This window comes from Thamnophis sirtalis, unplaced genomic scaffold (genome assembly GCF_051295495.1).
Source record: "Thamnophis sirtalis isolate CommonGarterSnake01/CBP01778 unplaced genomic scaffold, rThaSir2_p1.2 scaffold_5, whole genome shotgun sequence".
Classification (NCBI taxonomy): domain Eukaryota; kingdom Metazoa; phylum Chordata; class Lepidosauria; order Squamata; family Natricidae; genus Thamnophis; species Thamnophis sirtalis.
Window position 1 is genome coordinate 27,682,560 of NW_028261385.1, and position 13,884 is coordinate 27,696,443.

Sequence of the window (13,884 nt, forward strand, 5' to 3'; positions counted from 1 at the left end):
TTTTGACACAATTAAGTAACATGAAGATACTTCCACAACTCAATTGTCACACATTTCACTTTCATATCAGACATGGGCTGAGTTCAAAGAACACACCCTGCTATGGTTTGATTTTGGTTTCTTTTGTTAACTTCCCATTTAATAGCAGACTAGCACACACCTTGCTATGGTTTGATTAACAAAGATTGTTTTGATTAATCATAATTAGCTATGCTAATATACCATATTAAGCCATAGGTCATGTTACAAAACACAATGACTGAATTCATACCTTATGTTATGCCAGAACTGATCAATTGAATAAATCCAGTCATGTTCTCTCTGTCTCTTTCTTGTTCTCTCTCCCTCTATCTTTCTCTCCCTCCCTCCCTTAGTAACATTCCTAGTGTAAAGTGAAAAATAACTTCATGGAACCTGTAACTATACTGAGATGTTTATTTTAGTGTATATGTTTTGACCTGTACTGAATTCAAGAGAGTTTTCTCTTGAATTTAAATATGCCATAAACAAAATTTCTATAATTATTGAGTAGATATAACAATTTGCCTCAACCTTTCCCAATCTACCACCCTCTAGATCACGGGTGTCAAGTGATGTATCAGAACTCCCCCCCCCTTTCCTAAACCAGGCAGGGGCGGGGGCGGGGCCAGCACGTGCTCTAGATGTTTAGGACTTCAAATTCCCAAATTGCCATCCCGTTTCAAAATAATGAGATTGCCTGTGATGTAAGATTGGAAAGGAGGTCAAATGAGAAAAGGACAAAAAATACAAAAAAAAAGGGGGGGGGGAATTAGGCTAACATGTACAGTATATGAAAGTACTTTCTCCAGCTTCGGAAAGACTGGTTTTTCAATTGCAATATTTTTCCAAGAGATATTTATTTTCAAGAACATGTGCTAGCAATAATATAGAATTGACAACTATATACTTTTCAAAGTTCACTGAAGAAACGTACAAGTCTAGAGACTACACTGGTCATAAATTTGAAGGGACTGGATTAAAGCTAATTGCTGGAACCAGGAAATAAATTATGCATATCTAAGCCCTCGAGTCTGTGGAATGAGAAAAGAAAAAAAGAAGCAGACAATTTACCAGCTCACAATACATGAAAGTATGAATGACTGTTGTTGTGAAAATGGTACAGGCCCACTTCACATTATAGAGGAGACACTCAAAAGTCGGACAGTGTTTGACTTTAAGGCTATGCCTGCTGGACAGAGGATAGGAGGACAAAAAGGAGAATATGTCCACCTTTGACTGGATGCCTGATAGCCCCACCTGAATTATATATTTGCCTTTGGTGCAAAAATATGACAATGAAGGAGCACATTTGCATACCCAAGGTTAAACTGTATGTATGTTGAATTAAATTAAATTAATTTAAATGAATTAAATTAAACATGGACAGAACTCAGAATATGGAAACAATAGGATTTATCCATTTTATTAGGGATTAATTACATGAAAAGTAACAACTATAGAAATACAGTCTTATATTGTAATAGCATTTAGTTAGTTACACAACTTTGAAGGATTCATCATATTTGGCAAAGCAAACAACGAAAGAGTTATATTCATGTAAATATTCACAACACTATTTAAATAAACTCTTTCATCCTGCCCACCAAACCACACAAGCAACTTTCTCCTTTTTATGCAGCTCAGAATTCCTGAAGGAGCCTCAAATCTTATTTGCCTTCAAATGATCCATTAACTTAGAGAGCAAGTGTTTGCACTTCTGTAATGTTGATTGTATTGGCACTCTTATTGTGAACTGCAATCTTCAGATACACAGTTCAGCTTTACTATTCAAGCCAACATAATTCAAGCCAGACTAAATTTTGATTGATCGCAAAAGAAAATAATGAATTTAATCCCAATAAATACATTATGAGACACAGAGCTTTCGCAATTTAATTTTCACAAAATAAGTTACTCATAAGGAAGGTAATTGTTAAGACCAGTCATTCATAAAGCTTTTACCATCTTCTTGATTTCAACAGGAAAAAAACTAATCTTTGAGGCTAGCAATGCTAAAGTAGTAACTCAGAGATGAAGGGGAGACCTATCTGTATCTGAGTCAGAAAAACTAAATGTGGGTAAAGCTAATTGGTAACAGTAAAAAAATGTTGTTTAGTCTATGTTTTAGCTCTGAATAAGATTGTGACTGTAAAGTAAATTTTCTGAATGCTTCATAGAAAAGGAAATCCTACTGTATTCACTGGACTTGCTGGCAAATAATATGTTATAAGATTCAGAATCGACACTGGTTCCATATTCAACAGCTATTACCTGTATTATTGTTACTCTACTCCTGCAATTAGGATTTCAGTCTAGACAATTTATATACTAATTTTTATCCCCCATACATTTTCAGTTCTTTGATGAATAAATATTTTGTGCAGGATGTATAGAATTGAGAATGTTAAAAAATAAGAGATATATATATTTCAATATATAGGTAAGCCGCAGCAATATGCAAGTTCCAACTATATTTTACATTCAAGAATTCATGATACATTTAGTATTCAGAAGATATTCCAAAAATCATGTACACTGTACACAGTTTCTTGCTGAAATTCAATCTTTTCCCAAAGATACATAAACTGGATCTTCTTTTTAAAAAAATTACAATTTCCTCTGCAAGAGATCTACTGTTTTAAAGTGGTTTGTGGAACATTCACTGTTAGAAGAAAGCATGGGTTAGAAATCTAACCCACATAGGCTAATATCAGCGAGGATTCAGCCATTTCATGATTGGAGAGTGAATGTCTTTTTCCTTCACAAAATCCTCTTCTACGGAATTACCATTGCCAGATCCCATGTCATTCTCTGAAAGTTTAAATGAGAAAAAAGGAGGATTAGGTTTTTTTTTAAATCAAGATGTGGATTTTTAACTAACTTTTTGTCTGAATCAAGAACTTTAAATATCATGTCCATTCTCAACACATTATGATGATCTTTCATGCTGGCCGCATGACGAGTGTCTCTCAGACAATACCGACTCCCTAGGCTGAGAACAGACGTGAAATGCTACCGGTTCACCTGAAGTAAAAGTAGTAAAAGTAGTAGTATAGTAGTAGTAAAAGAAAATGCTTTAAAAAGTAAAAAGTAAAAAGAAAATTCCAACGATCGGACAGCACAGCTGATTATCTAAACTTTTTAAAACTTTAAAGTATTTTTAAAGTACCAGTTTGGGAGAACCGGAAGTAAAAAAATGCTTTAAAAAGTTTTTAAAAGTTTGGTGGCCATGCACATGCAAGCAAACCAGTAGCAGACTTCAGAGCATTTCACCCCTGGCTGAGAATCAGAGATGAGCATCATCCCCCTGAATGGTCTCAACTGGAAAGGGAAACTTTTAAACCAGTGGCCCCCAACCTTTGGGCACTAGGGACTGATTCCATGGAGAAAGTGTTTTCTGCAGACCAGAGGGGGCATAGCTTTGCATGTTGCCTGCATCCCGCAGATGGGGCTTCGCTTGTTTGCATGGCCCAATTGCTGGTATCATGCCATGGCTCAGTGCCGGTACACAGACCATGGGTTGGTGATCCCTGCTTTAAACCCTTTAGTGATGATCTTATGACCTGAATGATGGGAATTTGATTTTACATATGCTCATGTAATTTCAGGGACAATGTTCAAGTAAGAGAGATGAGAATGTGGATATTTTTATAGAACAAATTTGTAATGATATAATAAATCTCCCAAGTTTTCCATAAGAATCAAAATGTTAATATTCAAATGCAATGCTCAGTGCTTCAATAAAGGATTTAATTAAGATAATCAAACATTGATTATGTGCCATCAAGCATCAGAGGATTGTCATCTACCAGGAGGTTCTCTCGGGTATATATAATACAGTTGTGATACACAACTCAATTAATTCAATGCAATTTGCGAATGAGAATACCCTTGGCATGGACAAATCTTCTAATGCTTTACAGCAGGGGTGTCAAACTCAATTTCATTGAGGGCCGCATCAGGACTGTGCTTGACTTTGGGGGGATGGACAGGCATGGCTAACTGTGTGTGTGTGGCCAACTGTGTGGGCATGGCCAACTGGATGGGCATGGCCAACTGGGTGGGCATGGCAATAGCAATAGCAATAGCAGTAGACTTATATACCGCTTCATAGGCCTTTCAGGCCTCTCTAAGCGGTTTACAGAGAGTCAGCATATTGCCCCCAACAATCTGGGTCCTCATTTTACCCACCTCGGAAGGATGGAAGGCTGAGTCAACCCTGAGCCGGTGAGATTTGAACCGCTGAACTGCTGATCTAGCAGTAGCCTGCAGTGCTGCATTTAACCACTGCCATCTTGACACCATTCCCTAAACTGCTAGCATGTTTCCTCTTCACATTGGGTAGACCAGAACGAAGCTACGTTGGCCTGATCTTTCTTCTTCACATTGGGTAGCAGGATGGCCCCGCGGACCAGATCCAACCACATCGCGTGCCACATCCGGTCCGTGGGCCTTGAGTTTGACAACTTGCTTTATATCAAGAAATGTATACAATTAGGTTTACCTGTAGGCGGCAGTATTTTCCGTTGGTGGGGAGGTTTTGATGCAGCCAGTTGGAAAAAAGAAAACTTTACACACTTCCCAGTTACTCTGTCACATATGCCAGATGGACAGCTGCAGGTTCTTAGACAATCCAATCCATAAGTACCATAAGGACACTCTGCAAGATAAAATATTAGAAAACAATAGATATATCACTATGCTTTAAACATTTGTTATATTGCAGAAGGTTTTGTTCTACATCAGCATTTTGCAAGCCACTATGAGTTTAAAAGATTCAGCAGCATGCAAATTTGATAATTAAACAGTTAAGTAGAATGCTAGGAATGCAATTCTAAATATAGTTGCCTCTGCTCTCTTTGAATTTTACTGAATAGGCATGTATACCATGAAATTAAATCATTGATTCTTGAAGGCATATTTCTGGAAGGCATTTCCTTCAAGAAATATGCAGAAGATTCACAATCCTAAACATACACAATTGTTACAAAGTAATCCATTATTGCATATTATTTTTATTTTCAGTTTATTTAGTAAATATCACTAGATTCAAAAGTGTTCATTCTTGGATGGTATAAAATGTCACCTTTTTATGTAAGTACTCTTTTCCTCAAAATAATGTTTTGTCAGAAATACGGGATTGCAATTCCTGGAACTCCTAGGAATTATGAGAGTTGTGTTCCAACACAAGCCGAGAATTCCAAATGAGGAAGGTTTTACCATATAATAATAATAATATTATATTATATAATAATAATATAATAACATGAAAATAGTAATCATAGTAATTCATTATAGAAATATTTATCTTCCTACACTGGAAATAAATTACCTTTGTTTCATAAATATGTTCTTTTCAACTGTGTGTGTGTCTGTGTGTGTCTCTGTATGTGTATATCTCTATCTAGCTATCTAGCTATCTATCTCTGTGTGTATCTATCTATATCTATCTATCTATCTATCTATCTATCTATCTATCTATCTATCTATCTATCTATCTATCTATCTCTATCTATATAACTATCTGTGTGTGTCTCTATCTATCTTTCTATCTGTGTGTGTCTCTATCTATCTATCTATCTATCTATCTATCTATCTATCTATATCTATCTATCTATCTATCATCTATCTCTGTGTATCTCTATCTCTCTATCTCTATCTATCTATCTCCGTATCTATCTCTGTATCTATCTCTGTATCTATCTCTGTATCTATCTATCTATCTATCTATCTATCTATCTATCTATCTATCTATCTATCTATCTATCTATCTATCTATCTATCTGTGTATCTGTGTATCTCTCTCTGTATGTATGTATGTATGTATGCATGCATACATACATACATACATACATACATACATACATACATACATACACATATATATATATATATATATATATTCCAAGAGGTTAATCCTAGATTTCAGCCTTTTAAAATACAAATTTGGGAGGATAAAGTTGGCTAGGTATAAAAATGGTTCACATCAATCAGTACAAAGTCTAGTGCTATTACCCACATTATTTCTCTATATTTTATTTTCATTTGAAGGTTTGTTTGCATAGAGTGATGGTAGAACAATTTCACTGGACTTGGGACTGTATTAATATTGAAATAGCAGGGAAAAATAAATGAAGCTTGAGACAATAAACATATTCCTTGTTTTCATATGGCATGTTCATGTGTAAATGCATATCATCTTCAAAAAAGATACATCCTTTCCTACAATGAGCTGGAAGGGGTTGGGTGTCATTTAATCCAATTTTTGCATGATGCCAAAATCTGTGGCTATAGCAATCTTTCCTCATTTCTAAGCAGCCTCTTGCTTAAAACCTCTACAAGGAGATATCTATCACCTTTGAGGGGAAAAGGACAGATTTTTTTCATGGGTTTAAACCAGTGGTGGATGCAAAAGTTTTTAGAACCTCTTCTGTAGGTGTGGTGTGCTTTGTGGGAGTGGCTTGCTGGCCATGTGACTGGGTGGGCGCGGCCAACTTGTAAAATGTGGTGACTTAACAATGCTCTTGTTTAACAACCAAAATGTTGGCTCAGAAACTCTGGCATTGAAGTGGGCATGTCTTAAAGCTGTCAAGTTACAAGACCCTTGCACTCTTGACAGCTTTAAGACTTGTGGTCTTCAATTCCCAGAATTCCTCCTCCAGTCATGTTGGCTCAGGAACTCTGGCATTGAACGTTGCAAGACCCTTGCACCCCTAACCCTTTAGAAAAAAACCCCAGGGGTGTTCAAACTTGACAGCTTTAAGACTTGTGGACTTCAACTCCCAGAATTCCTCCTCTCGCTCTTCATCTTGATGATGTGCGGACGGACGGGGGGGAGGGAGCTGGAACCGGTTCTAAACGGCACTGTAGATTTGTGGAACCTCTTCTATAGAAGAGGTTAGAACTGACAGGAACCCACCCCTGGTTTAAACTGTTGATACCACCAAGGTAGTTTCAATAATGTTTAGCTAACACAAAAATAAGGGGCAATGTCTCTTTAATGAAGATGCTTGCTACAGGGGCATCTGTGTCATGGCACACATTAAAAAGGGGGAGAGACTCTTAGTTGCCATTTTGACATTCTCTCCCCACACTGGTCCAATGGATGCCTGTGCTATCCATTTAAATATTTAAAAGAAAAAGTATTGAATATTTATGACAGCATTTTTTTAATTTAAAAAAATATCAGCCGAATGTAAATATGATTTAGACTGAGGGAATTGGGAAAGTCTTGACAAATTTGACAAACTAATTTAGCTAAATTTGAGTATGCAGCATCTACACTTTGGAACATAAGAAAGACAGAACTTTCTGCTCCATCTCAGGATCCAAAATGCATGTATTACAAAAATGTCTCTCATCCACTTCTGGAACATCACCTTTTCTTCTAACAGATTATCATTATTGTAGGAGTGTGAGGGGTTTTTTTTCCTCTCTTCAAGGCTAGAGAGCATGCCTAAAAAGCAATTATTAACCATGGTTTTTCCTTCTTACCTACAATGGTTATCTTGAATGCAGAAATAAAGACAGCCACTGCATGGTAGCATTTGGTTACCGAGGTGGTGCAGTGGGTAGAGTGCAGTACTGCAGGCCACTTCAGCTGACTGCTATCTGCAGTTCAGCGGTTCAAATCTCACCGGCTCAGGGTTGACTCAGCCTTCCATCCTTCCGAGGTGGGTAAAATGAGGACCCAGATTGTGGGGGCGATATGCTGACTCTGTAAACCGCTTAGAGAGGGCTGAAAGCCCTATGAAGCGGTATATAAGTCTAATTGCTATTGCTATTGCTATTGGTTTATTTTCCTCGTCTCTTTGCTCCCATCCTGTGATCTCATGGCTTTTTGCAGCTCAAACCTGACAGTCCTATTGTTACTAATAGTCATGGCTTTGTTGATTTTGTTCTAGTAAAATTAAGTTATCCTAGACTTTACTCAATACTGGGTGTTTTAAAAAGAAGTTATTTGGTATCATTATTCATTATTATTAGCCTTCAGAAATTGTGGGCATTCTATCCCTGGGGGTTTTAAAGAAAAAACTAGATAGCCATTTATCTGAAATAGTATAGGTACTCCTGCTTGAGCAGGGGGCTGGATTAGAAAACCTCCAAAGTCCCTTCCAGCTCTATTCTATTCTAACATTCTAATTACTTTAACAGCCTTGTGAAATATTTAAGCTGGCTGTCAAAAGCATTCTTGAATTGAGATATGAACCAACATCTAAAATTGAGATTTGAATCTAGATGGATCAAAAGTTTAATGGCTGCAATATGCATGGGCCTTCCTTTTCCAAAATGCAAATGATTTAAACTAAACAATTTAATCTAGTTGCAGAGAAGTGTTAATTGCTTTAGTACACAGCAGTACATAACATATTAACCAACTTTTAGGTACTAGTATACGCAGGAAAGCAAGATATACTATCATCATCAACATTGGTATTTTGAAGTTGGAAACTTGTAAAAAAAATATACAAAACATGTTATACTTTAAACCGGATTTATATGTGTATCTGTTTACAGTGCAAACTTACACCTTATATGACCAAAAACGATTACTGGTATTTGAATAATAGAATCCTTTTTTTCTTTGTTACTAATAGAAGGAGGACACATGAAGAAACCCCCATGTTTGCAAGAGCTAATAACCAATTTACAGGTTATGTAAATAAATTAATTGGCTAAGACTGAACTGGATTTATCAATTTAGACAGTGGATAGAAAATTATATTCTGTCAGAGGAAAGGGGAGAGAGAAAGAATGTTCAGAATGTTTATTTTGGATAACAGAAGCATCTCATTCTCTTACTTCCTATTGGCAGTGACCTGATAGTTACATAAATTGTTCTTAACAGTCAAGAAAATCTCTGTAAAGGCATTCAAATGACTATAGTATATTTTAGAAGATTTCAGAACCTTGTATCTGAAGGATCCTTATTATCTCCCAGCATATTTTAAAGGAGAAGGGGAGTTTTATCAACATTAGTGGGAGTTTAAAATCATATTGGTAGCCTTGTTTACTTATTGAACAACAAAATGTGGGTTCAGAGGTTGCTGTTTAGAGTTAGAAGTCTCTGAGATTTATTTTATTCATGTTCTTTTTCAGTTTTTATTTCGAATTATGTACTCATTGGGCATCCGCCATGCTCTATCTTTACTCTAGAATTCTACTTCTATAGGTGAAAGATGTATACAATATGAAGAGAAACCAGAGTAAATCACCATATTTATGCTTTCCTTCTAAAGCTTATGTCCACGTTATAAAATGCAGGTGTTATTCTCTTGATAGCTGCACATATAAAAATACATTATATCTCTGAGAAAGAATACTGACGTAAGCAGTTTTGAAATACTTTTATAAATCTCTCAGATAATATTTGCACATTGTTTCCCCATGGGTAATAGAGTGCCAGTAGAATTAGGATTAAATGCTCAACTTCTTGGGTACTTTAGTCAATCTTTTCCAATCTGCTAAGCAGAGAAATTCGGAATCATTTTACAGAACTCTGGTAAAATGAAGATACATGTGCTAGGTATATGAATACTATCCATAACTATCTTTTTCAATCACAGGATAATTATCCTACTTCAGCATAAATCTGCAGGTATTTATATACATTGGAGCAACACACACACACACACACACACACACACACACACACAGTGTATAACGTATATTGGAGCAATTTCCAACAACTATACATTGACCATTAATTGTCATGATAGATAATGTTATCCAATAACCATTCTTTACCTTTGCAGATACCAAACTCATCTCCAAAATCATCTTCTTCAGAAAAGAATTGGCACTTCAGTCCGGGCCCACATTTGACACCATCCATTCCTGCAACTGTCCGGTAGCAAGTTTCTCCCAGAGCTGCAGCACACACCCTACAACAGCCACAGTCATCCAATACAGTCCGCTTGCAATGCTGCGGATTTTTACATTCACTGCTGTTGCAGGACTCCGGGCAATCTACTGCATAGTTGGCGCTCCAGGTAGCTCTAACATTCATGGGTACCAGAAGTAGAGTGAGCACCAGAAAACTGGCCATGGCTCCTGGTGGGATGAAAGCCCAATTCCACCGCCCTCAATGACAGGTTGCAAAAGTTCAGTCAGATGTCTTCTGTTCAGGGATGCAGGAGTGAGGAACTCAATGTGGAAGTTCTGGAGATCAGCTTACAAATTTTGGAGCTTTATACAGCCTCTTGCCCACAAGGCCTGCCGTCGTCAGTTTCCTCAATCTGTCCTCTTGCCAGCCTCCCTTGTTTTACTTTGCGAAATCCAGGATGAAGTTTGGATTAGCACGCTGCTACCATCCAGGAATTGAAAAGCCTGAGCTGATGTAATCTGTTATGTTTAGTTGGCTTGTTTTCCAGTGAGGACTGAAATTCTCTCACATCCGTCTCAAATGCTCAAGGATGTCTGCCAGAAAAGTGCACAGGAGTAAAAGGGGGTGGGGAAAAAGATTGAATAGGTTACATACCTTCTCCCAGGACAAGTGTTGTTCTCACATTGGCTCTGTATCTCTGCAAATCTTTACAAACTTTTCCCCCTGAAAGGAACACCAAGCGTCAGGAAGAGAGATCATATATCTTCCTTGTAGCTTCTGTCTCTATCCTTTTTCTCAACTGCAGCAGTAAGACAATAGATAGTTACTTTACCTCAACCTGGTGCCTCCAGATGTGTTGAAATTCCACTTCCATAATCCCTCAGACAGCTAACAAGAGCAGCAGGATAGAGAAAGCTGCTTTCAAGTTTGGCAACACTATTTTAAAAGCCAGAGAAAAGTATTCCTTGAAACAAAACAGAATGACCCTGTCAATATTTAGATAGGTAGATTGCATTCAAAGACCAATGCCAAAGACAACAAAGAGAAGAGAGAAGTCAGGGACCTGTGGTTTCATCTTTCCATACCTCAGATAGTTATCATTTTAGCATCTTTTAGATGATTAGCACTTTTGATACAATCCATGGATCTTTATTTTGATTAGGCTGGAAGAAGTCTAAATGACCCTTCCTTCTATAAATTGCCTGCCTTCCAACTTCATGGTAGCAGATTTTCATGGGAGGAGGTACCTGAGATTCCATTCAAGCTGTCAAAGCCAGTTCAAGAAAGGTCTTCAATAAAATGCATGCTATTCTCAAACAGAAATTGCTCAAGCAGTAAGTCCTCAGTGATTTCCAACCAGCAGTTTACATATTTTCAAGGTGTTAATCTGCAAGGCATTTCAAGGAGCTTTGAGCATAATCATGATAAGGACAAAGCAGGAGACGCAGATGAAGGAATGTGGTGATGAATCTACAGGAATCTCAAGCAAATCACTATAAAATCACATGCATCCTAACAGCATAGCAGAAACAGTATGAGTTATGTGATCTACATAATTAAAATCATAACATTGACCATTAATCGACCCCTTGCCCATGTCATGGACACCCCAGCAAGTATCCTATTTTCAGAAAAGAATCTGTCAGATGAAGGCCTCTTCTATTTGAAGGGCTGCCAACTCCAAAGTTCATTTAGGGATAACAGGGGCCTAAATATTATGTATCAGTAGTCAGCAGGCACAATATCGGCAATTCATCGTCTTCATTATTAGGCTGAAAGGTAAAATTCTATTTAAGATAACCATAATTGTATTTACCTCATGCATATATAAATTAGCACAGGCAAATCTTAGATAGACTTATCCCTGTTCACTATTTGTAGTCTAACCGAATCCAAAAGTGTTTTTTGCAAGTAGTTTTATAAGACAAAACCACCATTCCCTCTCAACTGCCAAAAGTGGCCTGCTAGAAATCCTTATTATCATAACCACAATTTCATCTATTGCTCTTTTCGTGTTCAAAAGCTAAGATTAACAGGATGGCACTCTTCCCAGGCTAGTTTTTAACCAAGGACAACTTGTAGAGTAAGCACCCAGGAAAAAAACCAATCTGACTCATTAAATTTAGGGTTGTAGACTTGATTTTATGACAATATTTGTTTTAATAGAATTTTTTATGCCTGTATAAAAGCCAGTCAGGTAGATAATAGTATTATGTATACATAAGTATTCCCTGATTGATGAACCCCTTATGTTGCATTTGCAAGGTTTAACTTATCAATATCCACATCGATATATCCACATCAAAGCAATTACTTTAGAGGACCTCCCTTTTCCATTAAGTGCCACCTTTGACTGGATACCTTGTGGAGCATAATGTAGATATGCTTAACATCAAGAACTAATCCTGCTTTTCTGTGAGGGGGTTTAGGCTATTTAAAAACTAGACAGTGGAAATGAAGCTGGTCCTCTCTAAATTATTTTTAGGAGATACTTCAGATTAATAGAATATGTAGTTTGGAAGGAATATTGGAATCTAACTCTACCAAATGGCCCTCCATCTTCTATGTAAACTTCTTCAGTGAAGGACATTTCACCACCTCCTGTTCCACATTGAATAACAACTTTAATCATGAGGCATTTTTTTCATAAAACATTTCTTTTTATTCAGGCTATTTATAGTTTTCAAATTAGGTGTTAGGTGGATTAAATGATTACATAGTTGAATAGAATTGCTTATGAACATTTAACCCCCCTCACTGAGACAGGCAGATATAAATTTTTAAATCAAATAAATTTTAAAAATTATCAGTCTTAAGAGTTGTACATACACATGGCTGACATGTTAATAATTTATTATGTATCATAAACTAATGAGATTTTGAAGAAATGGCAACTTTTTTCAAGAAAACATTAACACTAAAAATGCTTGATATTTACATTTTTCACAGGGTTCAAGGATTTACAGAAAGAATTAAGAGTTCCTGGTATATTGATAACTCAGCTTCTTTGAAGCTTCCACCAAAATGATGAAAACATTTTTTTTTTAATGAGAAACGTTTGATACCAACAACATTTTAGAGTGTTTATGAATAATTGTGATCAGGCTTCAGATATTTAAATCTTTTTAGTAAAGGTAAAGGTTCCCTTCGCACATATGTGCTAGTCGTTCCCGACTCTAGGGGGTGGTGCTCATCTCCGTTTCAAAACCAAAGTGCCAGCGCTGTCCAAAGACATATCTATGGTTATGTGCTGGCATGACTAAACGCCGAAGGCGTACGGAACGCTGTTACCTTCCCACCAAAGGTGGTTCCTATTTTTCTATTTGCATTTTTACATGCTTTCGAACTGCTAGGTTGGCAGAAGCTGGGACAAGTAACGGGAGGTCACTCCTTTATGTGGCACTAGGGAACGAACTGCCGAACTGCTGACCTTTCTGATTGACAAGGTCGGTCTTTAGCCACTGAGCCACCGCATCTTTTTTAGGCAAGGATAAAAGTCATTTCTTACTCCAAAATGAATTAATCTGGAAAAGAACTTCAACTTTCATTTAAACGTATGTACATATACATAGGTAAATGTGTTTCTGTGAAGTATAATCAGATTATTCAGACTTCTTCTGTAAATATATTTAGGAAGTACTTACTAGACAAATCTCTAAACAATATCAGGTGGGATGAAAGAGATCACTGGCATTTTTGAATTTCCCAGAGTAACAAAATAATCTAACAAATTAATAAAAACAGAAGTGTTAACACAAGTAAGAGTGAGAGTGAGAGCTCCTTGAAAAGAAAACATGCAGCAAATGCCTCCAGAGCTGTCCGATACTATTGAAAATAAAAGGCAAAACAGTACAAACTAGTTAGTCACAATTAGGTCAAAGAACAACATGATTAAATAATGTATGGTTTATATATGCTAGATAGCATATAGGTAGTTCTCATTTTATGACCACAATTGAACCAGAATTTCTGCAACCAGGCAATCAAAGTCCTGTTCCATTTTACATGAGTCACAGTCATGGCTACCCCTTTGACTT

General features: G+C 36.8%; 1 protein-coding gene across 1 annotated transcript; it reads right to left on the reverse strand.

Annotated features, from left to right (window-relative positions):
* Window positions 1–1,417: 1,417 nt before the first annotated feature.
* Window positions 1,418–10,572, reverse strand: ESM1 (endothelial cell specific molecule 1). The gene is made up of 3 exons (XM_087715497.1): window positions 9,769–10,572; window positions 4,526–4,681; window positions 1,418–2,832 (listed from the first exon to the last, which is right to left on the reverse strand). Exons 1-3 carry the CDS (start codon window positions 10,067–10,069, stop codon window positions 2,732–2,734), a joined length of 558 nt encoding a protein of 185 aa, XP_087571623.1. The 5' UTR covers window positions 10,070–10,572; the 3' UTR covers window positions 1,418–2,731.
* Window positions 10,573–13,884: the final 3,312 nt, after the last annotated feature.